We start from the raw sequence: 25,683 nt of genomic DNA, 5'->3' as shown, positions 1-25,683 counted from the left end.
TTCTGTCTCTCTGTACATTTTAACAGAAAAGTAATGAGTAGCTGTAGTAACTACTCTCAGACTACATATGTCTGGATCAAGAGGTAAAGGGGTAAAGTTTCTAGATACCCTAAATGATTTTGACCTAGAACAGTATTTATATTATTTATATTTATATTCCACCCATCCAACTGGGTTGCTACAGTCACTCTTGGCGGTTCCCAACAAAATATTAAAAACACAATACAACAAAAGACCTAGTGCAAGATGTAAGTGTTGCCAAGCCATTTGTTGCCAAACTGTGACTACAGTTAAGTGCTGGCAAATTACAACGAACATGGCCAATTCCCAAGAAAATCCAGCATGGTCACAATAGACTTCAAGAGAGGAAACCTCCCCGAAAGGCAGAGATTGGTGCAAAGGAAGTTGAAAGTCAAGAGGGTGAAATCAGTCCAAAATGCTTGAGAGTTGTTTAAAAACAATATCAGAAATTCAGCTGGCATGTATACTACAGATAGGCACCACCAAGGCCAAAAGGCATAGATATAACGAGAAGAGTCAGGGAAGCTAGAATGAGCTTTCCTTCCTTTACTTACAGTCTTAGGTAAAGGTAAAAGGACCCCTGACCATTAGGTCCAGTCGCGGACAACTCTGGGGTTGCAGCGCTCATCTCACTTTACTGGCCGAGGGAGCCGGCGTACAGCTTCCGGGTCATGTGGCCAGCATCACTAAGCCGCTTCTGGCGAACCAGAGCAGCGCACAGAAATGCCGTTTACTTTCCCACCGGAGTGGTACCTATTTATCTACTTGCACTTTGACGTGCTTTCGAACTGCTAGGTTGGCAGGAGCAGGGACTGAGCAACGGGAGCTCACCCCGTCGCGGGGATTCGAACCGCCGACCTTCTGATCGGCAAGTTTGTGGTTTAACCCACAGCGCCACCCGCGTCCCTACTTACAGTCTTAGTCATGAGCAAAAAAGATGGCATGAATGTGGAAAACTTAAAATCTTTTCCTGTTCCCCAATTAGGAATATATTTAACAAATATTCTGAAGACTGAGGAAGGGAATCCCGACTTCCTTAAAAGACAAGGGAAAGGATTAATCAACTTCAGCAAGAGGAGGAAAGTGGCTGAAATCACAGGAGAAATCCAGCAGTATCAAAACCAGCCATATTGCTTACGGGTCGAACCAGACATACGGGTAATGGGAGAGCATGGGTGGTCTTGGCTGTGTGCATGTGAAGGTGACAGAAAACTCTTTGGTGCTCTGCTGAGGCTATGACAGCAGCTGCAAATGTGAAGTTGAGGCTCACATTTAGCTGTGCATATCTCAGAGCATTTTTAAAAAGCAGAGACATCACCTTGGCAACAAAGGTCTGTATAGTTAAAGCTATGGTTTTCCCAGTAGTGATGTATGGAAGTGAGAGCTGGACCATAAAGAAGGCTGATCGCCGAAGAATTGATGCTTTGAATTATGGTGCTGGAGGAGACTCTGGAGAGTCCCATGGACTGCAAGAAGATCAAACGTATCCATTCTGAAGGAAATCAGCCCTGAGTGCTCACTGGAAGGACAGATCCTGAAGCTGAGACTCCAATACTTTGGCCACCTCAAGAGAAGAGAAGACTCCCTGGAAAAGACCCTGATGTTGGGAAAGATGGAGGGCACAAGGAGAAGGGGACGACAGAGGACGAGATGGTGGGACAGTGTTCTCGAAGCTACCAGCATGTGTTTGACCAAACTGCAGGAGGCAGTGGAAGACAGGAGTGCCTGGCGTGCTCTGGTCCAGGGGGCCACGAAGAGTCAGACATGACTAAACAACAACAACAGCAGCAGTCTCAGAGCATCCATTTTCCAAGCTGTATTTGCTAAATGTGTCAGTTAAACGAGCCTAGTTCAGAACTGGGCACTGCTCCACTCTGGGCACCCTTTGCTAATCTGAAGTGAGCGTCATGTTCTGAAAACGATGTATGTTGCTCAAGACGGGGAAACAGCTAGGCTAGGTGTTCTCCAACTTCCTTCTCATGGCATTCTGTGAATTCAGTGCAGGGCATAAGGAGGGGTTGGCCTGTCAAACTGCTGCCTCAAACACAGCACCTTTTCCCTCAAAGACGGGTCTGGGCGCATCCAAGTTTGTAAATGGGAATTTTTATTCAGTTTGGTTGAAAACGTATTTTTGTCTTTCCAGAGGTTCTTTGAAAATCTGAACCCCATGGGAAGCTCCCCAGAGAAAGAATTTACAGACTACTTGTTCAACAAATCGCTGGAGATTGAGCCTCGAAACTGCAAGCAGCCCCCTAGATATGTAAGTCACTTGGGGTGTCTTCGATTCTGTTTAAAAGTGTGTACATATGATTTGCCCTTTTTTAAAAAATGGGTGGAGTAGGAGCTTCCTTGTACGTAAAGATGCAGGTGGTTGCTTGTCTGAAGGGGGGGGTGGCTGGACCTCAGTCCTATAAGGCCGGTGAGAGCAACCAGTCTACATTCTGGGGGGCTGCATGTGGTACCCCAATGCCTTCAGAAACTGTGTCTTCTTTCCTTCCCATCAAAATCCCTTCCTTCCAGTTTGTTTACTCCTTCTGTTTCTTGACTTTTAAAAGTGTTCCCCCCTCTTTCTATGTAGTTTCAGAACAACTGGGCGGTATTTTATTTGTTAAATATTAATTGATGGGGTCCCCCTCCCCGACATTTTGGCTTGGAGAAAATGCATTTCGTTTTCCTATCACACTAACGTTGGAAGGAAATTGTTTTTACTTGTTTTGCGTATTGCTCTACAGAATTGGTCTGTAGTTCGATGATAAAGAAAAACCTTGTGTAGACTTACTTCAGAGTAACCCCGTAAAACCCAGTTCTTTCAGATAGCTGTTTCTTCGTCGCTAAACGTTTCCCACACTGGTTTGTTTCCTTGCAAGGCATATGTGGGAGGGAGGTCTCTGAAATGGCTTATTTTTCACTCTAGCCCAGGAAAACAAACTACTCTCTGAAATCTCCTGGAATAAGGCCCAATGCCGGCAGGCACAGCTCCACGTCGGGCACATTGAGGGGCCACCCAACGCCTCTTGAAAAGGAGCCCTACAAGATCAGTTTCAGTAGAATTACAGAAGCCGAACACGAGTCTGCAGCGTCAGCACCAACCTCGCCCGTCATACCATCCACTCCGCCGGTGTCTGCATCCTCGGACCTCAGCGTGTTCCTAGACATGGATCTCAACAGCTCTTATGGTCTGTGTTCTAAGTAGCCTCCAGTGAATTAGTTACACTGATAAAATGGAGCCAAGTGAATTCTTTGTACCTCTTGGCTTGAAGACAGGCACGGGGGATGGGGATTGCTCTCCTCCTGTGAAATCTGATGGGTGACTCGGTGCATATTTTGAGCTTCTCTTTTCTGCCGGAGTCTTCTAAACCGTTGCAGCCTGTTTTAAAATGAGTAGCCCTGATTGTTTTTAATGTTGGTTTTATTGAGCTCAAATGGAGGAGGGGCAACAAGCAGGCTGACTGTGGTTTGGTGGGTTGGGGCTTCAACCAAACACCTGGCATCATCTCATTCATTAAAAATGTGTTGCTCTTAGGACTTCCCCCATCCTTTTTTGAACTTTGAAATTAGGGTAGGAGGTGACTTCCTGCAGTTTCTATAATGCTGATCGGAAACTTCAGACAATTTGGGGCCCAGTATATTCAAAGTCCTGTTCATAAATTAAGAAACAAATGGGTTTATCAAGCACTGGATGCATGTTCATCCTGCAAGAAATGAACCTGAAAGTTCTTTTTAGGTAGGTGTATGCTGGAGTAAATGGTCCAAAGAACCCATGGTGTCCTTTAAGCAAAGTTTGGGTAGCAGAAAATTATGTCCTTATTTGGCAGGCATTGTATGAGCAACCAGTACTCAGCCTTTCTCTTATTTTCTTAGCCGACTGGGGCAACGGGACATGCAAATGATCTCCTTTCCACCTTATCTTTACAGGTAGCAACAACAGCATATTTGCGCCTGTCTTTTTGCCGCAATCAAGTGAGTACTGCAGGATTCCCTTAAACAAATTTGTTAATTTCTATGGACTTTGACAGCCGGCAGTAGAGAATATTTCTATGCTAGTTTCTTGTTTAAAAAACCAGCCAATTTCACCAATTTGCTGTACTTCTCTGTTAGAAATGTTGAAGTCATAGAGATTGGCTTCTGAATTTCTTGAAGACCTTGATGGTAAAGAGCAGCAAAAGTTAGACATGACACGCTCTCTTACTTCTCTTTCCTCCCTCATTCAGAGTCATTCTTCAGCTCATGTGGGAGTTTGCATAAATTAAGTGAAGAGGCTCTGGTTCCTCCTCCTCTGCCTCCTCGCAAGAAGTTTGATCACGATTCTTTGAACTCCAAGGTATGTATGTAGCCAGACACACAAACTCAGAATGCAGTGTGCCAGCCGCTTCCATGCTGCAGCTGCGGGAATGTTCAGGGTGGCAATATTAATATTGTTTATTAATATCCTTCCTAACTTGCATTAGCAAGTTCCTTTACTTAGCAGAGTGCATTCCCCTTTACACAGCAGAAAACTAGTTGCAAAGTCGTGTGAGTTTCTTAAGACAATACGCAGTTCCAGCTGGCTTGTCCAGATTGAAATGTGTTCTAATATTTTCCTGGTAAGACCCCTTGAGTCCCTCCTAAAAGAATAAAGATACTTCAGTCTTGTTCATAAGCAATAAAAAGAAAGTTTACTCACGATCAGGCAGAGCAGAGAGTGATCCCTGAAGGCAGGCTTAAGGCTTAAAGTTACAAGTGTATAAAAACAGGTTTACCCCATATGTGGGTTGACCGAATGACTGCAGTTAGCAGTCTGGGAAGTTCACAGGACGAAAAGAACATGGAAAAGAGGGAGAGTGGCAGCAGGCCTTGGCCTTTTACCAGGTCTGGAAAGATCACGCCCACCCACTAGTCACATGCAAGGAAGGATGCTCCAGGCCAGGAGGAACAGGAAGTTTCAACCAGCTGGACCAAACATCCTCTGCATGTCCACTCTAGCAAAACAAGGAATGTTGTACTTGACTGCTCCCAGTGGATTACATCCCACAGCAGCAGCCTTCTCAAAAGTAGCTGGACCTATTTGTGCTACTGGAGATTTTGAGCTGTCCTTCTCCAGGGGATGAGCTCCTTTCATTTTGCACAATCAGGTTCGGTTAGGTGGTGTGTGCTTGCATGCCTGAGGAGCTGCTGTTCAGATTGGGGTGTGAGAATACAAAATTTGATTTTAAAAAGCAGATTTGTGGGGAAGATAGAGAGGTATGGAAAAAACTAGTGCAAGATCCCTGCTCTAAATATCCTTCTGCTTTCATGCTACTCTGGGAGCCTTGCTGCATTCTGGGTAACTTCTCTTCTCTCGTGTTCCAGGGCGGTTCCAGATCCGACGATGATCCTCCCGCTATCCCCCCCAGGCACCCACCTCCTCCAAAGATACAGCCCCGAGTCCCAGCTTACACTGGTCTGCTGCTAAGCCCTCCGCCGCCGCCTCCCAGAGACCCGCCTCCTCTTCCTGACACCCCTCCTCCAGTGCCCCTTCGCCCTCCAGAGCACTTTGTGAACTGTTCCTTCAATCTCCAGCCGCCCCCCGTGGGACGCTTTCACAGGGACCCCGACCGGCTGCGGGAAGCCAGCACGTGCCCGAACTCGCCCAACACTCCTCCGAGCACCCCATCGCCTCGCGTGCTGCGACGTTGCTGTGCGCTCAGCCCGAATCCCAACAGCCTGGCGGCGCCCCCCGTCCCGCCGCGCCACAACTCCAGCCCTCTGCTGCCCAAACTGCCACCAAAGACTTACAAGAGGGAGCTGTCCCACCCTCCTTTGCACAGACACTCTTTGCTCGAGAACGCGGAAACTCCTCAATGACCTTCACAGCAGTAGTCATGGACACTGGAATCGTAGCTGTAAAGTACCCGTTTTCTTTTAATTTATTCCAGCGAGGCAGTGGATTTGGAAAGTTAACGCTTGTACCCAGAGCGCTGCTGGTCGTTCTCAAGCATCGGAGCAGCAAGAACAACCTCCTGCCGCCCTCAGCCTTCATACCCACTTGCAACAGCGTTCTCCTCAGGGGATCAGTAGCACTGCCTTCTCCTCCTCCTCCTCCTCAGTGCCGACCGTTTTGCCAGTACAAAGAATATAGATTTTTGCACTGTAAATGACACACTACACTACTTCTAAACTGACATCAGTTCATTGCACTGAGCCAAAAAAAAATAATTATGGTTGCTAGTGGGATATTTTATTTCCAAACTGGAGCACGTGCAACCTTTTCTACATATGTATTTTTTAAAAAGACCTAGGTTCTCCCGAGCAAGGCTCACTGGGTTGCATTGAATTCTTTTCAGCGGGTCTTGCTTGGGAGACTGCCTAGTGGGTTGTATCTCCAAATGGTAGAATCCCCACCAAAGCATGAAGATGTATATCGTGTTTCTGATATTTCTTTAAAAAAAACAACAGCTCTTCAGCTACCTGCCTTTCAGAAAATATCTATAAATATAAATTTTAAGAGGTTTGTGAATGACCATTACTACTGTTCTCAAACATGAGTGGATAACATGTCTTATTTTCCATGGATTTTGCTGCTGAAGACTTAGAAGGGATAGGCAACTGAAGAAGAGTAGAGCATGCACTACAATTGTTCTGCTTAACATGAGCAGAGCAGGGCGGCCTCATCCAGTTTAGCAGATAGTATTTAGCATGTGTCAGGTCGTGCCTTTTTTTGTTCAGGCAAGTGGAGATGTCTTAAGCTAAAAAAGTTGCCTGCTGTTTCGGCGAACAAAGCTATTACGCCATATTATGTACAGTTGTTTATAGTGTATATTTACAGATTGATAACCTGTATACATTTCTGTGATCTGAGGCCTATTCTGCAGTCTGTTACTCCAGTACACTGTCGTAAGCATTTTCCTGCATACCAGGGAAAAAGTTTTTGCCTTCCAGACTCAAAGCAACTTCAGTTAGGTTTTCGCTTTCGTTTCATTATGAGGTCCACCTTGGAAAATGTGGTGTTTAAACCAGCAAATACCGAAGTTCTTTATCCGGACCTTTTTTGCAACTTAAAAAAACAAGGGAGACCTTCATTTGCCCAGCAGAGCTCTGCATTCTTGAGCTGCAACTGGCAAGCTGAGTCTGGTCCAAGTACTGTAGAAACCAGAAGCCTTTTCTTGACTGGTCTGTGGCCTTTTACTGTGCTTTGTATCAGAGTTCTTAACCAGATTAATAAATCAATTTGGTCTTAATTTTTAAGAGAGTCTGAGCAAGTTACGTTTTCCTTGCAAAGATTGTCAGGCGGGTTACGAATGACAAACAGAACCTTTCTTGCTTATTTGGACCAGAGATGGCTCAGTATGTTTTAGTGTTGGAAGCCTGAAATCTACATGGGTGCCCATTTGGAGGTAAAAATTATTAACCAGTTGCTGCCCAGTAAAATTGTACTGTATCTCCTGCTTGAGGTGGAATCCCTCACCTAGACTTCTTGGGCTGGTACAGAAACCTAAAAGAAGAAAAAAAGAGAGTTACATTATCAGTTTTGGGGAAATAGTTCTGAACAAGGAGGAGGAAGAGCGCTTTGTTCCTAATTAGACCAGCCAAAGAGACAAAGTCTTAAGTAGATAAATTATTATGGGAACACTTGGGAAGCAAATACACTTGGGAAGCCTCGCCTTTCGTATAATTTCTCAGTATGTAATTGTTTAGCATTCTGAAAAGGCTCCAAGGTGCTTCTTCTGACAAATCATTATTATACTGTCTCACTGGTATACATGGGTAGTAAAAGAGTTATTCAGTCCGTACAGATAAGAGCTTGCAGTTTAAAATCAGCCATGGGCAAAACAGCGGGAGCAGGAGAGCACAAGGAAGTACCGTATTTTTTGCTCTATAAGACTCACTTTTTCCCTCCTAACAAGTGAGGGGAAATGTGTGTGCATCTTATGGAGCGAATGCAGGCTGCGCAGCTATCCCAGAAGCCAGAACAGCAAGAGGGATTGCTGCTTTCACTGCACAGCGATCCCTCTTGCTATTCTGGCTTCTGAGATTCAGAATTTTTTTTCTTGTTTTCCTCCTCCAAAAACTAGGTGCGTCTTGTGGTACCTACGGTACCTACTTTTTGTGCCGTTGGAAGATCTTGGGTTCAGTAGCTTGGCATATTGTATCAGGTGGAAAGGTTTCTACCCACACCCTGCAAAAGGTAGGCAAATAGCTTGACCTGGTTTGAGGCAGATTCCTCTGTCCAAGAATGCAGTCAGCTGCATTGCGCATAATTTAAGCTTTGTTAGAAGGGTTAACAACCCCTCTGCAGTGCTACAAATCCAGCTCAATGGTGTAATGTTGGAAAGTGTCAATCACTTCTACCTGGGCAGTTATCTTTCCACAAGGGCCGACATTGATGCCGAAATCCAGCATCGCCTGAGCTCTGCGAGTGCAGCTTTATCCCAATTGAAGTGCAGAGTGTTTGAGGACCAGGACATGTGCAGGGAAACCAAAATGCTTGTTTACAAAGTATTGTACTGCCAACCTTACTGATGCTTGTGAAACTTGGACCACTTATAAACGCCATCTCCAGCTCTTTGAAAGATTCCATCAATGGTGTCTCCAAAAAAATTTACACATCACTTGGGAAAAGAGGTGAATTAATGCCAGTATACTGGAAGAAGCAAACATCACCCGTGTTGAAGCCTTGGTTCTTCAACATCAACTTCGTTGGACTGGTCATATTGTGCGGATACCTGATTATCATTTTCCAAAGCAACTACTCTATTCCAAACTTAAAAATGGAAAACGTAATGCTGGTGGTCGACAAAAGAGTTTTAAAGACACTCTCTAGGCAAATCTTAAAAAATGTACAGTGGTACCTCTAGATGTGAACCTCTTCTGAAGGCTGGGGGGGGGGGACAAGGGCTTTTCTTCCCACCGCCAGCCTTCAGAAGGCTGTTCTGAAGGCTGGTGGTGGGAAGAAAAGCCCTTCTCCCCACCTCCCGCCCCGCAGGTTCCGGGGACAGGAGGGCTTTGCTGCCAACCACCAGCATTTTAAAATCGCCCGGGACAGCGGAGAAGTCTCTGCTGTCCCGGGAAGGCAGGCGGGGGGGAGCAAAGCCTTTTGCCCCCCGCCGGCCTTCAGAAGAGGTCCAGGACCTCTTCTGAAGGCCGGCGGTGGGCGAAAGTCTTTGCTCCCGACCGCCAGCATTTTAAAAGAGGTCCCCAGAGATTTCCCTATGGGCTTTCTTCGTGCGAAGCAAGCCCATAGGGAAATTCGTCTTGCAGAACGACTCAAAAACGGAAAACTCTTTCATCTTGCGAGTTTTTCGTCTTGCGAGGCACCACTGTACTGAGAAGGAGGAATGGCCAAGGGAGCTTGCTTGATTTTCAGGTTGCTGATTCGAAAGGTTGCATTCCAGGGCCTTTGTTTTCCAGTGGGGTTGGTGCTCCTTGTGCACGCAGGTTTTTCACAGATTCCACAACATGGTTGGCATCAAACTGCCACGTACCCCACCCAAGCAGGAATTACTCTTCCCAAGAAAAATGCAGTGAATTATTTGTAAAGCCTGCTGCCAGTTACCAGTCTGCCATTTCTCAATAAGCTTTGCTATTAATCTGCCTCCTGGCCGGAGGGCTATAAATCACTGTAAGGAAGCAAAAAAGTGGGAAGGAGAAAATCTTGGAGGATGGACAGCGGAGTGAGCTACGAGTCCCAACTGAGCCTTCTGCTGTTGTCTTTCTAATATTATCCTTAATGTTTATTACATTTCTATCCTGCCCTTCTTCCCCAAACAGCAAATCACCAATAACAACAAAAATAATAATGACATTGGTAGTTAATGAGTTGTGTTGATTTATGTTTTATCACTGAGACTGCCGGTAGCTTTTGGGGCCCAAAAGTGGTGGCATGCTTATTTATTTAATAAGGTGAATGAAAAACCTCTCTGCGGTTTACAATTTTTTTTTAACAAAATTACCCGTAAAAGCAATAGTTTGGTTTCCCAACTTTTTTTTTTACTACAACTCCCATCATCCCTCACTAGCAGGACAGGTAATCAGGGATGATGGGAATTGTAGTCCAAAAACAGGAGATCCCCAATTTGGGAAACCCTGGCAAGCCTTTTGAAAGGTGGTTAAAATAGGGATGGGCTAAAAACAGATTAAGGGACGCGGGTGGCGCTGTGGGTTAAACCACAGAGCCTAGGACTTGCCGATCAGAAGGTCGGCGGTTCGAATCCCCGTGACGGGGTGAGCTCCCTTTGCTCGGTCCCTGCTCCTGCCAACCTAGCACTTCGAAAGCACACCAAAAAGTGCAAGTAGATAAATAGGTACCACTCCGGCGGGAAGGTAAACGGCATTTCCATGCGCTGCTCTGGTTCGCCAGAAGTGGCTTAGTCCCGGAAGCTGTACGCCGGCTCCCTCGGCCAATAAAGCGAGATGAGCGCCACAACCCCAGAGTCGGCCACAACTGGACCTAATGGTCAGGGATCCCTTTACCTTTAAAAACAGATTAAGAGCCGCCCCAGCTTCCTTACCAAAAGTGCTTTTAGCAGGCGCCGAAAGGAGCACAGCAAAGGGACCTCCCCAGGGCCGGATTTAGGTCTGATGAGGCCCTCAGCTCCTGAAGATAATGGGGCCCTTTCTACGTCTAGCAGTCCTTTGTCAACAACAAATTGTCGCTGTTTTTTGTGTTGAATATATGCTATGTGGTAATTTATGGACCTAATAGCCATTTGCACATAACAGTCCATGCAGAATGTATAATAATAATAATAATAATAATAATAATAATAATAATAATAATAATAAATTTATTATTTATACCCCGCCCATCTGGCTGAGTTTCCCCAGCCACTCTGGGCGGCTCCCAATCAGTGTTAAAAACTGTACAACGTTACATATTAAAAACTTCCCTGAACAGGGCTGCCTTAAGATGTCTTCTGAATGTCAGGTAATTATTTATCGCTTTGACATCTGCTGGAAGGGCGTTCCACAGGGCGGGCGCCACCACCGAGAAGGCCCTCTGCCTGGTTCCCTGTAGCTTTGCTTCTCGCAATGAGGGAACCGCCAGAAGGCTCTCGGAGCTGGACCTCAGTGTCTGGGCAGAATGATGGGGGTGGAGACGCTCCTTCAGGTCTACTGGGCCTTTGAGGCTGTTTAGGGCTTTCAAGGTCAGCACCAACACTTTGAATTGTGCTCGGAAACGTACTGGGAGCCAATGCAGGTCTTTCAAGACCGGTGTTATATGGTCTCAGCGGCCGCTCCCAGTCACCAGTCTAGCTGCTGATTCTGGATTAGTTGTAGTTTCCGGGTCACCTTCAAAGGTAGCCCCACATAGAGCGCATTGCAGTAGTCCAAGCGGGAGATAACCGAAGCATGCACCACTCTGGTGAGACAGTCTGCAGGCAGGTAGGATCTCATCCAGGGTACCAGATGGAGCTGGTAGACAGCTGCCCTGGACACAGAATTGACCTGCGCCTCCATGGACAGCTGTGAGTCCAAAATGACCCCCAGGCTGCGCACCTGCTCCTTCAGGGACACAGTTACCCCATTCAGGACCAGGGAATCCTCCACACCTGCCCGCCCCCTGTCCCCCCAAAACAGTACTTCTGTCTTGTCAGGATTCAACCTCAATCTGTAGGCACCCTATATATAGAAAGGAGCAAACCAGTGATGTTTTAGGGAGCCGGCTAGCAGGCGGGGCCCATGACTTACACCATAGGAGCCCACACAACACAAAACACTGTTGCTGGATGCAGGTTTTATTTTATATGTTATTTTATCTTATATTTTGGAAATGTGCATCCAGTTTCCCCTCCCCCTTTAAGTTGTTTTTGGGGCTCCCAAGAGAGTGGGGCCCTAAGCTATAGGTTGTTTAGCTTATGCGTACTGTATATCCGGCACTGCCTCCCTGAGATCATGAGGCAGGGAGTTCCACAGTGTCCTGTTTATACATAAAGTGAATAATGAGCAGCAGTGGCTCCGCTTTGGAGGCGGCTTTCCCTCGCGTGCCTGCGATCATGAGGCAGGGAGTTCCACAGTGTGCTGTTTATACATAAAGTGAATAATAAGCAGCAGCGGCTCCGCTTCCCTTCGAGGCGCCTTTGTGTCCGTGAGGCGAGAGCGGCCTCCTCCTCCTCCCTCCGCCGCCCTCGCTCCTCCTTCTCCCGGCTCTCACTCGGCCTCGGCCATGGCGTCGCCGGCCTGCCCTTCTCCGGGCTTGGAGCGCGCCCTGGCCCGGCGGGACGGCTCGGCGGGGCTCCGCCTGGGGCAGCGCTGGGCGGGCGGCCCGGGCTGCGTGGTGTGGGACGCGGCGCTGGTGCTGGCGCGCTTCCTCGAGAAGGCGGCGGCCGAGGAGGAGGAGGAGGAGGCGGGCCCGGCCGGGCTCCCTCTCCGCCGCAAGGCCGCGCTCGAGCTGGGCGCCGGCACCGGCCTCGTGGGCCTCATGGCCGCCAGCCTCGGGTACGTCGTCGTCCTCGCCGCCGCCGCGGCTGGGCAGCTGGGAGGCGGGCGGGCAAGGAGAGCGGCCGGGCCGGGCCGGGCCTCGCCTCAGCGGCGCCGTGGGGCCGACACGGACTGGCAGCAGCGCCACCCTCCAACCTTGAATAAGAGCAACCCCAGCGCTACCTGGTGCCTTCTTGGGATTGAGCATTGGACCTTAATAATAATAATAATGATAATGATGATGATGCAGGTGGTCTTCCTACTGAGCTATAGCTCTTCCCTTAAAATTAACAGTAAGGTTCCAGTCTTCAGGCCCATCTAGTTGGTCCATCTAGTTCAGTATTGCCCACACTGACTGGCAGCAGCGGCACCCTCCAACCTTGAATAAGAACAACCCCAGCGCTACCTGGAGGCACTGGTGCCTTCTTGGGATTGAGCAGGGGACCTGAATAATAATAATAATAATAATAATAATAATAATAATAATAATAATAATAATAATAATAATATAGGTGATCTTCCCACTGAGCTATAGCTCTTCCCTTAAAATTAACAGTAAGATTCCAGTCCTCAGGCCCATCTAATTGGTCCAGTATTGCCCACACTGACTGGCAGCAGCGGCAGCCTGGAGCCTTTAATAATAACAATAATAATCCCAGCGCTACCTGGAAACGTTGATGCTTTCTTGGGATTGAGCATGAGACCTGAATAATAATAATAATAATAATAATAATAATAATAATAATACAGGTGCCCTTCCCACCGAGCTATAACTATAGCTCTTCCCTTAAATTCCCTTAACAGCAAGATTCCAGTCCTCAGGCCCATCTAGTTGGTCCATCTAGTTCAGTATTGCCCATACTGACTGGCAGCAGCGGCAGCCTGGAGCCTTTAATAATAACAATAATAATCCCAGCGCTACCTGGAGGCGCCGATGCTTTCTTGGGATTGAGCATGAGACCTTCTGAATAATAATAATAGAGGTGGTCTTCCCACCGAGCTATAGCTCTTCCCTTAAAATTAACAGTAAGTTTCCAGGCCTCAGGCCCATCTAGTTGGTCCATCTAGTTCAGTATTGCCCACACTGACGGGCAGCAGCAGCACCCTGGAGCCTTCAATCATAACAGTAATAACCCCAGTGCTACCTGGGTTTAACCCTGCGCTGTGGGTTAAACCACAGAGCCTAGGACTTGCCGATCAGAAGGTTGGTGGTTCGAATCCCCGCGACGGGGTGAGCTCCCATTGCTCAGTCCCTGCTCCTGCCCACCTAGCAGTTGGAAAGCACATCAAAGTGCAAGTAGATAAATAGGTACCACTCTGGCGGGAAGGTAAACGGCATTTCTGTGCGCTGCTCTGGTTCGCCAGAAGCAGCTTAGTCCTGCTGGCCACATGACCCGGAAGCTGTACGCCTGCTCCCTCGGCCAGTAAAGTGAGATGAGCGCCGCAACCCCAGAGTTGGCCACGACTGGACCTAATGGTCAGGGGTCCCTTTACCTTTATATGGATACTCCTACAGAGACAGGATATTCCATCTGTCAGGGATTCTTTAGCTGAGATCCCTGCACGGCAGAGGGTTGGGTTGCAAGGTTCCTTCCAACTCTACAGTTGATTCTATGTACCACCTTTTGTCAACAGGCCACAGGGAAGTTTACAACATCATAAACTACTAGAATATTATAAGAAAAGACGGCCTTATCCTCCATGAATTTGTCCAAAGTCTTTTTAAGGCCATCTCACTAGTAGCCAGCGCTCCCATCTTGTGGTCCTGCACCTAGAGCTAAAGGGATTGAGTCCAGGCTCCCCTCCAACCCCACCCCCCCAATTGTACTGGTATCGTACAAATTTAATGTTTACTACTGGAGACCAAAATAGTGTTCCAACATGCCGATGGGTTTTGCAGCATTGTATGAATCATTGCCACTTTTTATTTTCATTTATATCCCTTTTTATGCAGGATTTATTTAACCAGGTTATTTTGGTGTGTGCCCTAATTGTTCATGCCTGATTCATTCCCCACCAGAACTGAATCTGTGTTGGCTCATGTACGGAGTTTTAAGCATAGTCGCTTTGGCAAGAACTTAGTTGCAAACAGGACTTTTTCTAAGCTGAATGAGGGATGCTTAAAAACCTGTGCATTGTGTGGTTTCTTGCATACTGTGTGTGTGTGTGAGAGAGAGAATGAGACGGGCAACTAATATAGCCCCCCCCCACCTCTTTTGTAGTGCAAACGTTACAGTCACTGATCTCGATGAAGTTCAGGATTTGCTGAAAATGAACATTGAGAATAATCGGCATCTTATCACAGGTTCCATTCAAGCCAAGGTACTGAAATGGTTCGTATGAACTTCTTGCTCTGTAATTTAAAATTTCCTCAAGAAACTTCAAACCAATTTTAGGGAGTGGAAGTCAACTTTAACCAGAGAGTGACTCTTAGGTCGGGCCGTGATGTGTAGCGTGAAGTCACAGATAGTCATATGAACATGAGCTTGCTTCCAACTTCCTTCAGCCGTTCCATACTTTGCTTTGAACTGACTTAGCATTTTATGTATATTTGAAGCTTAGAAGAAATAAAAAAATCCCTTCCAGTAGCACCTTAAAGACCAACTAAGTTAGTTCTTGGTATGAGCTTTCGTGTGCATGCACACTTCTTCAGATACACTGAAACAGAAGTTGCCAGATCCTTCTATATAGTGAGAAGGTGGGGAGGCGTATTACTCAGAAGGGTGGTGGGAATGGGAGATTGGCAGATAGCTGAGATGAGCCTGTTGACAATTCTTAACGACTGTAATAGGTCTTACAGGAAAAGGCAAGGGGTGAGAAGATGAGAAATGGCTTAGTCATGTATAATGGGATAAGAATCCAATGTCTTTGTTCAAACCAGGTCTCTCCATGGTTTTAAGTTTGGTAATGAGTTGCAATTCAGCAGCTTCTCTTTCCAGTCTATTTCTGAAATTCCTTTGTAGTAAAACAGCTACTTTGAGATCTTGTATAGAATGTCCTGGGAGATTGAAGTGTTCTCCTACTGGTTTCTCTGTTTTGTGATTCTTGATGTCAGATTTATGTCCATTTATTCTTTGGCGTAAGGTTTAGAGTCATCAACAGGCTCATCTCAGCTATCTGCCAATTTCCCATTCCCACCACCCTTCTGAGTAATACCCCTCCCCACCTTCTCACTATATAGAAGGATCTGGCAACTTCTGTTTCAGTGTATCTGAAGAAGTGTGCATGCACACGAAAGCTCATACCAAGAACTAACTTAGTTGGTCTTTAAGGTGCTACTGGAAGGAATTTTTTTATTTTGACTATGGCAGACCAACACGGCTACCTATCTGTAAGTGAAGCTTAGGAGGTTTTGCATGGGAGTGGCTAAGCGGTGAACTAAACTGGTAGGTGAGCAGAGGTAGATCTGCCAGGCCCTGCGTCATTCTGCCCCCTGCTGCCCTCCTTATACCTTGGACTACATCTCCCATCAGCCCCAGCCAGCATGTGGTCCAAAGTTTTAGTCTTAGTTAACAGAATTGTAGAAGGGACTGCGAAGTTCATCTGGTCCAGCCCCTCCTCAGCGTCACCAGGTTGGTGAAGATTGGCCTGGCTTGTGCTCTTGGGGTTGCCCGGAAGACTCTGCCACACACACACACACCTGCATAACTTGTAGATAGACTTGTACTTTTTATGCATTTAATCATAAAGCTGCTTTGGGAGCCGCTGTCGACTGAAAACCAGGGCACAAATAAAACCAAATGTTCTTTTCTGTATTGCATCCACCTTCTTCTTGTTTAGGGGTGAAGAAGTATCAGACTTCCTTCCGTCACCTGATTACATCCTGATGGCAGACTGCATCTACTACGAAGAGGTAAATCACATTTTTTCTTGTAGATTCGCCTTTTAGCTGCAAGTGTGGAATGAAGTTAAGTGGCAAGTGCTTTCTGCTTTACGGACAGTCACTGGAGCCGTTGCTCAAGACTCTGAAGGACCTGGCAGGCCCTGAAACGACCATCCTTTGCTGCTATGAAGAAAGGACTATGGGGAAGAACCCAGAAGTGGAGAGAAAATACTTTGAGGTGAGTCGTCTGCCAGTGCAGAATGTCTTGGAGGAGCCCTTGTTCCTGTGGAGAAAAGCCTGGAAGTATCCCAAGGCGCTTTCTAGAACGGGATATAAAAATCAAACAGAAACCCGCCAGTGTCATAGAATCATAGAATTGTAAAATTGGAAGGGACCCCAAGGGTCTTCTAGACTAACCCCAAGTCTTACTGCTTTTTAAAAAAACAAAAATATGTGCTGTGACACACATTGAATGCTTTCTGGCCACCTCGCCTCCAAAAGGATATTGTAGATCTGGAGAAGTTCAGGAAAGGGCAACCGAAACGATCAAGGAGATGGAGAATCTCCCAACATTTGAGACTCTTTAGTTTAGAGAACGCGATAGACCTCTATCATGGAGCTTCTCCACTCCCATTGTTCAGCCTGGACACTGAGGTCCAGCTCTGAGGACCTTTTGGCAGTTCTCTCCCTGTGAGAAGCCAAGTTACAGGGAACCAGGCAGAGGGCCTTCTCGGTAGTGGCGCCTGCCCTGTGGAACGCCCTCCCACCAGATGTCAGGGAAATAAGCCACTATCTTGACTTTTAGAAGACATCTGAAGGCAGCCCTGTTCAGGGAAGCTTTTAATGTTTTATTGTGATTAATGTTTCTAATTTGTTGGAAGCCGCCCAGGGTGGCAAGGCCAGCCCAATCAGATGGGTTGTATATAACTATTAAATTATTATTGTATTACTATCTGTCAGAGCTGCTTCCAGATCCCAGCTCACAGAGGATCACGCTAGCCAGCGTCCACTTTATAAAAGTCTTTATTGAGTTACAGTTTCCATTTCCAAGCTGCAGCGTGCAGCTCTACGTCTTAGAAGCTAGACCGGCGAAGCTCCGTCTGAGTCCCCGCCTCCTGTACACCAACTTAATACCCTAGCCTTACTCCACCTCTTCCACCTTTCCTTCCTTCTCTGGGTCCCTCTGCCCCCCGTGGTCTCTTCCTTCCTGGACTCTTCCGACGCCGACCCCCCGGACCCTTCTCCCTCTTTGCGGCGGGCTTTAGAACCTGGCTCCCTTTCCAGGCTGCTTACTGTGCCGCCTTCCTGCGCATTTGAACTTGGCGCGCGCGCCCAACTTTTCACCTTCCTCTTGACCGTTTCCTCACTCCCCGACGGAGGTGTGGCCAATCCTGACTGAAGCCCTCCCGCCTGTGGCGAGTCGCCGGATCCCGATACCTGGGACCCTTCCTCCCTTCTGCGCTCTGGTGGGGAAGCTGGCCCCGATTTCCAACTGCTGCTCTCTGAGTCCCCTCTGGTCCCTTCTTCCCGGGGTGTCCCCCTAGGTGCCCCCCTTGCTCTGACCACTGGCGCTCCTTTCTGTGAATCTTCCGATTCACTGGAAAGACTCGGAGATCTCGGGCCACCGTCATCGCTCATGTTTCCTTCGTATTCCTCCCCTTCGCTCTCCGTTTCCTCCCTTTCCTGTGCCTCAGCTCCTGAACCCCTGACACTATCTATGAAATTACACATGGTCTGAAGAATGTGGTACGGATAGTTTTTCTGTGTCTTAGATAGTACTAGAATCGGGGGTCATCCAGTGGAAGTGAATGGTGGGAGAGTCAGGACAGCCACAGCACATAGTCAAACTACAAAATGACTGCAGGATATTGTGATGGCACCGAATTAGATTGCTTTAGAAGGGGATCAGGCATGGAGAAGAAAGCTGGCAATGGCTGAAAACGTCCTCCAGAATCAGAGGCAGCGTGCTGGGGAACAGCTGTGGCTGAGGGCTGTGGCGCTCCTACCCTGGTTGTGGGCTTCCCATAGGCATCTGATTTGCCCCTTTGAGAAGCAGGGTGTGGGGCCAGGTGTGCCTTCGGTGCAGCAGCTGGGCTCTCCTTCGGTTCCCAGGAGTCTGCGTGGAAGATTTCTGTGCTCTGCTTCTGAGGTTATGGTTACATAAGTGGTGCAGTTTCTCTGGGAGGCTCAGATCTGAATGAGGCCAAGGACGTTTAGCTGCACTCTTTTATTCTTGTGCAATTTTAAATTGCAGCTTCTTCAGAGGGACTTTGATCTGGAGAAGGTTCCCTTGGAGAAGCACGACGAGGAGTATCGGAGTGAGGACATTCATATCTTCATCATCAGAAAGAAGAAAACGGTACGTGGTCACTGGAAAGGCACCAGAGATGGACCAGTTTATGCTCCAGAAAACCTTCCATTTTTGGGAGCCATAGCAATATAAGGTTGCTGTTCTTGTGGTTGAATGTTCAAATCCTGCCTAGATGATGGTTTTGAGTGGAAGCCCACCCAAATCTCATTTCTGTGTTTCCTCCTCCTCCCTGCAGCTCAGCACGGGTGTCATTCTGTCTCCCTCCAAATCACGGGTTCCCAAACTTATTTGGCCTACTGCCCACTTCTCAGGAAAAAAATAATCAGTGCCCCCCTGCCATTGGCCAAGTAGGCAGGTAAGCTATGATCCGCTTCCCAGGCCTGGTTGAAGCCGAAAAGGGTTTCCCCAAGCCCAGGAAAACCCCTCAGCTCCATCACAGCCACCAGATCTGGGGGGCGGGGGCGTTGTTGCTGTCCAGTAAGCATCATTACACAACAGATGAAACAGGCACTAATGGTTTTTCAAAATTCTCTTCTTTCTTTATGCTTCCACTGCCCTCTTATTTTTATTCAACACCCCCCAATTGCACCCAAAGCTACTCCTGCCCTCCTGGATCGTTCCTGCACCACCCCCACCCCAAAAAATCATAGCATGCAAGATGGGAATCAGGCTTAGGAATGCGAACACCCTTCCTCGCCTCTCTTCCTACTTAGATGCAAACCCCCTTTCCCATATGTGCCCTCATCATAACCATGGTCATACTAACCAAATTATTTTATAACTATGCTTTGTTAACTCACTTCAAACCATGGTTTCAGGCTACGGTTTCTGAGGGAGCCCTGGTTAGCGCTGGTGCGGATGCAGTGTTACAAACTGAGATATGAATTCTAGGAGCTAAATGCCACCTTGAACCTAGGTTTTGGGCACCACAGCGGAATGTCTAGGTGCGCTTTTTTTAAAAAATAACAAGACTACAAAGCTGAAAATGAATGAGCTGCAGCTAAAATCTTATGTTCCTTTTTCACATGGTCTAGTCCTCCCCGTGCCCACCCCCCTAATATTCTTATGAGGGTCCCTTCTCCAGTCTTCAGAGAGCGGCTGGACGTGGGGAGGCAGAAAAAGGTCCTCCTTTTCTTCCAGCAGTGGCAGTTTTAATCTGAAATCTTAGGCTCAGTACTGCGCCCAGAGCTCAGAAACTGCTCACATGGATGAAATTCCATGTCGCAAAACATGCCTAGAACAATGGGAGTTTCGAACACTGTGTGGATGTAACAAAGATAGCTTAGGCCCAGGAGAACCAGTGTGGTGCTTCTAGGTGTCGTTAGACCATGGCTCCTCTCAGCCTCCACAAGTATCTTCTTGGATGATGAGACTTTCACAGGCCAACAGCAACTGGAAGATGCCACATGAGCTATCCCCGGCTTATGCTGACAAGCAGGGATTTGTGTTAGAGAGAGAGGCTGGAAGCCTCTTTATAAACAAGAGTTTGTAGGGAGCCAGTGAGAAGAAACTAGCAAAATAGTGTGCGCCAAGGTAGTTAGTGGTTTCTTGATGTTTTTCAGATTTTCCCATCATGATGGCTTCTTTAATGACGCTCTGGGAACTGGGAAGGACAGAGCCAAGAGCTCTTCACAGAGACTTTGCAGAGCATCTCTGGCAAAAGTGGATCATCGAGCCGTCTCCTACTAAGATGAGACACGCAGTCTGTTTTCTTGAAAGAGCTGCAGACTCAAGGCTCCGGCTTACCTTTCGACAAGGGCGCTGGCTGCAGAAGAAGAAAAACGAAGGCTTGTGACGCCAGTGAACAGAAATGGGTAACTCTGAGTCACACGGGTGGCTGAGTGTTTTGTACACATTTTCCAGCTACTTCTGAGTAACAATCTGCCTTGCTAGTTACAGTTTCCGAGAAATTTTGTTATGTAAGTAGGGTGATTTATTAAACTCTTCTTCCTAATGCATTCTCGAAAAGGCATGTCTCCCCGACCACACCTTGTCTGAGTTCCTTGAGCCCACAATACAATTTGGGATGTTCCTGGTGACACAGATGTAAAACATATTGGAGGGGAATAGACACACCTGCATGAAGCTTTCAGAACAAGGAAAGAAAAAGGAGAACACAGGGGATGAGGAACTTGTGGCCTCACAGATGCTGAGCGGCTCCGTCTCCCATTCTCCCCAGCCAACCTGGCCAGTGGTGAGAGGCGATGGGAAATGAAGTCTTTGGAGTGGCCGCAGGGGCCCTGAGATAATCTGTTGAGTTCCCAGCAAGGGTGTGGTCTGAGTTGGAGACCTTGTGAGCTGCTGCCTTCTCCCTCCACAGCTCTGTTGCCCCAGTATGCAGCCCTTCGCAGGAGAACTCCTAAGCTCAGTCAGGCTCAAAGACTGCCTTGAGAGCCTCTGCAGTTTCCTCCCGACCCATTTCTGCCAAGGAGCGGCCTGTTCTGCGTGGAGCTGCAGCAAGCAGAGCTGTGCGCCAACAAGGAAGGGCTGTGGCTGTACGACATGTACCGGGTGTTGCACAGCCAGCTCCTCATTCATCTCTGGATTGCCACAGGGTGGGAAATCATTCCTGTAGCCGCAGAGGGAAGGGCTGCCACCCAGAGGTGCAGCACAGGCCCTACGTGTGGGGCAGCCTCAGCTTAGTTCCCTCCAGAAGTTTTGGACCACAAATGCTCTGGCTGGGGCTAATGGGAACTGCGGTCCAGAGCGCAAAGGAGGGCAGCAGGTTGGGGGAGGCTGGTGGGTGTGGCTCCAAGTCACGCATTGCTGCCGAAAGAATCATAACCAGCAGGGCAGAGGTAGTCAATAATAATAATAATAATAATAATAATAATAATAATAATAATAATTTATTTATACCCCGCCCATCTGGCTGAGTTTCCCCAGCCACTCTGGGCGGCTTCCACAAAGACCAAAAATACACTAAGATGTCACACATTAAAAACTTCCCTGAACAGGGCTGCCTTAAGATGTCTTCTGAATGTCAGGTAGTTGCTTATCACTTTGACATCTGATGGGAGGGCGTTCCACAGGGAGGGCGCCACTACCGAGAAGGCCCTATGCCTGGTTCCCCGCAGCCTCACTTCTCGCAATGAGGGAACTGCCAGAAGGCCCTCGGCGCTGGACCTCAGTGTCCAGGCAGAACGATGGGGGTGGAGACGCTCCTTCAGGTATACTGGACCGAGGCCGTTTAGGGCTTTAAAGGTCAGCACCAACACTTTGAATTGTGCTCGGAAACATACTGGTAGCCAATGCAGATCTTTATGTGCCCTGACCAACTTTCATCATCCCTGAGCATCTCAGAGCAGGGTTAGAGAATACCCTCCCCAACTTGAGACCGGGAAGAGTCACTGCCAGCCTGGAGCAGTGGGCAGGTCAAATGGGCCTCTTCGCCTGGCTTCAGGGCAGTTGTAGGTGCCCCTGTGAGGTCACCAGAGGCACCTGTTGGCTTTGGGTGAAAAGGGAGGAATCCAGCAGGCCTGTGGGGAAAGGGGTGGAACCGATACTGGAAATGTTTGATTCACACACTGACTTCGTTTGATTTTACTGCCCCCGCATTTGAGGACGTTTGCAGTGGTCATTCAAAAAGGGCTTATCTGGTGAAAAAGTCAGATGATCCAATTGCCACAAACGAAGCAATTGTATACACAGGATGGCTTTGTGATCTGCTTTGCAGAGCACGCTCCCCTGTTTGAAGAGCTGCCTAGTCGAAGTCCAGTTTAAAGATGAAGAACTCAGAAGGGGGACCTGCAAGGACCTTGAATTCCGGGCACAGCCGTAGCGTGCAGCACCCAGGCAGCCGAAACGCAGGTCCCCTTGTCGCAGCCTCCCCCACGAAGGAGGGGTGCATTGCAGTTGTATTTAAATTGCACTGTTTATTAGTTTGCACCTGTGTATATAGGTTAGCAAATGCACATCTTTTGCAAAACTGTGTTTTGTCCCTTTTGGGGTGCAGGGAGGAGTTGCGGTCCATTCCTTTAAAAATGCATTAATGGCTCCCCTAAGCATCTGCACTGAGTCTCCATCTTCCCAGGATTCAGATTTAAACTGACTTGATATTTCTTACATCCGGTTCCAAATTCAAGTTGAACTCAGAAAAGCAGATTTCAAGCAAGGTCTGTATAGTTAAAGCTATAGATTTCCCAGTAGTGATGTATGGAAGTGAGAGCTGGACCATAAAGAAGGCTGATTGCCGAAGAATGGATGCTTCTGAATTCTTGTGCTGAAGGAGACTCTTGAGAGTCCCATGGACTGCAAGAAGATCAAACCTCTCCATTCTGAAGGAAATCAGCCCTGAGTGCTCACTGGAAGGACAGATCCTGAAGCTGAGGCTCCAAGACTTTGGCCACCTCATGAGAAGAGAAGACTCCCTGGAAAAGACCCTGATGTTGGGAAAGATGGAGGGCACAAGGAGAAGGGGACGACAGAGGACAAAATGGTTGGACAGTGTTCTCGAAGCTACCAGCATGAGGGAGGCAGTGGAAGACAGGAGTGCCTGGCGTGCTCTGGTCCAGGGGGTCACGAAGAGGCAGACACGACTAAACGACTAAACAACAACAAGTTTGGCAGCCACACTGTGGTTTGGTAGCCAGTTTTTCCCAGCCAGAACTAGAGAAGGCCAAATCTCTCAGCTTTGGATTCTTTCAGTCTCTCTTTTCATTTGTTAAGCTGGGTCCACCCCATTTCCACATATATTTGCAAACTTTTTGTTTTAAAAAATGCATATGAGAATTACTACACACTTTTGCGCACATAGTTTCTTAATATACAAAAATGCTTGGTAAGCAATATACTCTGTTTTGTGTGCATTTTTCACTATTATATTTTTGTGTGTGCGCCTGCTTTTGGTTAGGGAAGTGGATTGCATTGCAAAATTCAGAGAAGTGTGGATTTCAAAGAGCTGTGTTTTGATTCATGTGTTGGTATGGGAAACTAAATTTGTGAAAGGATTTCTCTCCCACCCCTACCCAGAAGGGGGCAGCATAAGATAAGAGTGCAATCGTAGCGGAATGTACCTAATACCACTAGACGTGTTTGTTTTACGGTGGCTTCTTCCACAGCAAGTGTCCTAGCAGTTGGGCATTGCTGCGAATCTTCTGCCTGAGACCCCAAACACACCTTGCAGACCTGGGCATCCCTGGGGGTGCGAAAATGACCACTGAACCAGCTGAAAGTTGTGATGCAGACATCTCTCACCCCTCTGCCCCAGGTGTATCGTAAAACTGCGCATATCACCAGTTACCAAACTCTCCCAATGCTGGAGCTTGAATCATGGTAGCATTAAGGCAGATGTTCTCCCCACCGCACCCCCATAACTGCAGGAATGATTTGTGCCCAGTCCAAAACTGGGGGACTGAGACATCTTCAAATATGGCAGCTTTTCATCTGGTTGTGTGTGTGTGTGTGTGTTATGCAGCACTAAAACAGAAGTAAAGAAAAATAGCTGTATTGCAAGCGGGGTGGGAAACATACACTGGGTGAGAGTCTTAATAGCACAAGGATAGAAGAATGAGGAAATCCCGACCGAAGAACTGTGGCAAGAGAAACTGATGGATTACGCAGAATTGGCGAAATTGACACACAAACTACATGATAAGGACATCTGTGGCTTTAAAGAAGAATGGGAACCTTTTACAAAGTACTTAAAGGAACAACAAAATGAACTGGACACATTGGCAGGTTTTGAATAAACATACACATTTTTTTTATTGGTAACATATTGATGGATTAATTAAGGATCTTTACAATTTTATAATATGTAGAGAATAACATGTGCTGAGAAACCAGAGAGCTGAAGGAAGTCTGTGAGGGTGGGTTTTTCTTTTTAGGGGAGGGGAAAATGGGGGGTGGGATGAGGATGATGTATTTTTGATAAATTGTTATGTTGAAATTCCTAATTAAAAAAACTAAAAACACACACATTGGGTGGCTGGGATTCGCACTCAGGTCCCGCATCTGGTTGGCCACTATGAGAACCAAGATGCTGGGAAAGCAGAACGGGCTCTCTTGGAAAGTAGGGGAGTTTCCTTCCTTGGAGATTTTAAGCAGAGGATGGAAGGCCATCAGTCAAAGATTCTTCAGCTGTGATTTCTGCATTGCAGGGGGTTGGACTAGATGACCCTTGGGGTTCCCTCCCAACTCTACTGTTCTGTTATTGTAGGTGGGCCCCTTTTGGTCTGGTCCTGCAGGGCTGCTCCTATGATGGGTCATCTCTCCATGATTGAATGCATATGTTCTGCTTACAGAAACTGCCAGGTTTAATTCTCTGTAGCATCTCCAGGGTAGGACTTTGAAGAACTCCTGTCGGAAACCCCAGAAAGCTGCTGCCAATCAGTGCAGACAATATTGAGCTGGTAGTCTAATGGTCTTGACCCAGCAGAAAGCCATGTCCTATGTTCAAAGACACCTGAATACCACTTAACCTAGACAGCATCTTAAAAAGCAGAGACATCACCTTGCCAACAAAGGTCCGGATAGTTAAAGCTATGGTTTTCCCAGTAGTGATGTATGGAAGTGAGAGCTGGACCATAAAGAAGGCTGATCGCCAAAGAATTGATGCTTTTGAATTATGGTGCTGGAGGAGACTCTTGAGAGTCCCATGGACAAACAAGATGAATTTTAACAAACAAGATGAATTTTAACAGGGAGAAATGTAAAGTATTGCACTTGGGCAAAAAAAAATGAGAGGCACAAATACAAGATGGGTGACACCTGGCTTGAGAGCAGTACATGTGAAAAGGATCTAGGAGTCTTGGTTGACCACAAACTTGACATGATCCAACAGTGTGATGTGGCAGCTAAAAAAGCCAATGCAATTCTGGGCTGCATCAATAGGAGTATAGCATCTAGATCAAGGGAAGTAATAGTGCCACTGTATTCTGCTCTGGTCAGACCTCACCTGGAGTACTGTGTCCAGTTCTGGGCACCACAATTCAAGAAGGACACTGACAAACTGGAACGTGTCCAGAGGAGGGCAACCAAAATGGTCAAAGGCCTGGAAATGATGCCTTATGAGGAACGGCTAAGGGAGCTGGGCATGTTTAGCCTGGAGAAGAGGAGGTTAAGGGGTGATATGATAGCCATGTTCAAATATATAAAAGGATGTCACATAGAGGAGGGAGAAAGGTTGTTTTCTGCTGCTCCAGAGAAGCAG

General features: G+C 47.4%; 2 protein-coding genes and 1 long non-coding RNA gene across 3 annotated transcripts in view; 2 read left to right on the top strand and 1 right to left on the bottom strand.

Moving 5' to 3' along the window:
* Nucleotides 1–7,224, top strand: part of SOS2 (SOS Ras/Rho guanine nucleotide exchange factor 2) — a 41,691-nt gene extending 34,467 nt beyond the window's left edge. The window contains exons 18-23 of the mRNA XM_082229646.1: nt 1,007–1,179; nt 2,165–2,281; nt 2,936–3,197; nt 3,937–3,981; nt 4,233–4,342; nt 5,350–7,224. Coding sequence (XP_082085772.1) covers nt 1,007–1,179; nt 2,165–2,281; nt 2,936–3,197; nt 3,937–3,981; nt 4,233–4,342; nt 5,350–5,844 — 1,202 coding nt within the window. The 3' untranslated portion in view covers nt 5,845–7,224. The remainder of the gene's footprint in view (nt 1–1,006; nt 1,180–2,164; nt 2,282–2,935; nt 3,198–3,936; nt 3,982–4,232; nt 4,343–5,349) is intronic.
* LOC309529196 lies at nt 6,424–8,430 on the bottom strand. The gene is made up of 2 exons (XR_014218124.1): nt 8,081–8,430; nt 6,424–7,471 (listed from the first exon to the last, which is right to left on the bottom strand). It is a non-coding gene; the product is annotated as an uncharacterized lncRNA (long non-coding RNA).
* A 3,712-nt stretch (nt 8,431–12,142) lies between these two features.
* On the top strand, nt 12,143–20,488 carry VCPKMT (valosin containing protein lysine methyltransferase; the record flags this gene model as incomplete). Its single annotated transcript, XM_082229392.1, has 6 exons — nt 12,143–12,414; nt 14,619–14,729; nt 16,177–16,249; nt 16,338–16,457; nt 18,474–18,578; nt 20,093–20,488. 6 exons carry the CDS (start codon nt 12,143–12,145, stop codon nt 20,105–20,107), a joined length of 696 nt encoding a protein of 231 aa, XP_082085518.1. The 3' UTR covers nt 20,108–20,488.
* Nucleotides 20,489–25,683: the final 5,195 nt, after the last annotated feature.

The sequence above is a fragment of the Podarcis vaucheri genome, assembly GCF_965113315.1.
Source record: "Podarcis vaucheri genome assembly, chromosome: 1".
Classification (NCBI taxonomy): Eukaryota; Metazoa; Chordata; class Lepidosauria; order Squamata; family Lacertidae; genus Podarcis; species Podarcis vaucheri.
The sequence above is the reverse complement of the archived record's forward strand: the minus strand, read 5'-3'. Positions and strand labels throughout refer to the sequence as shown.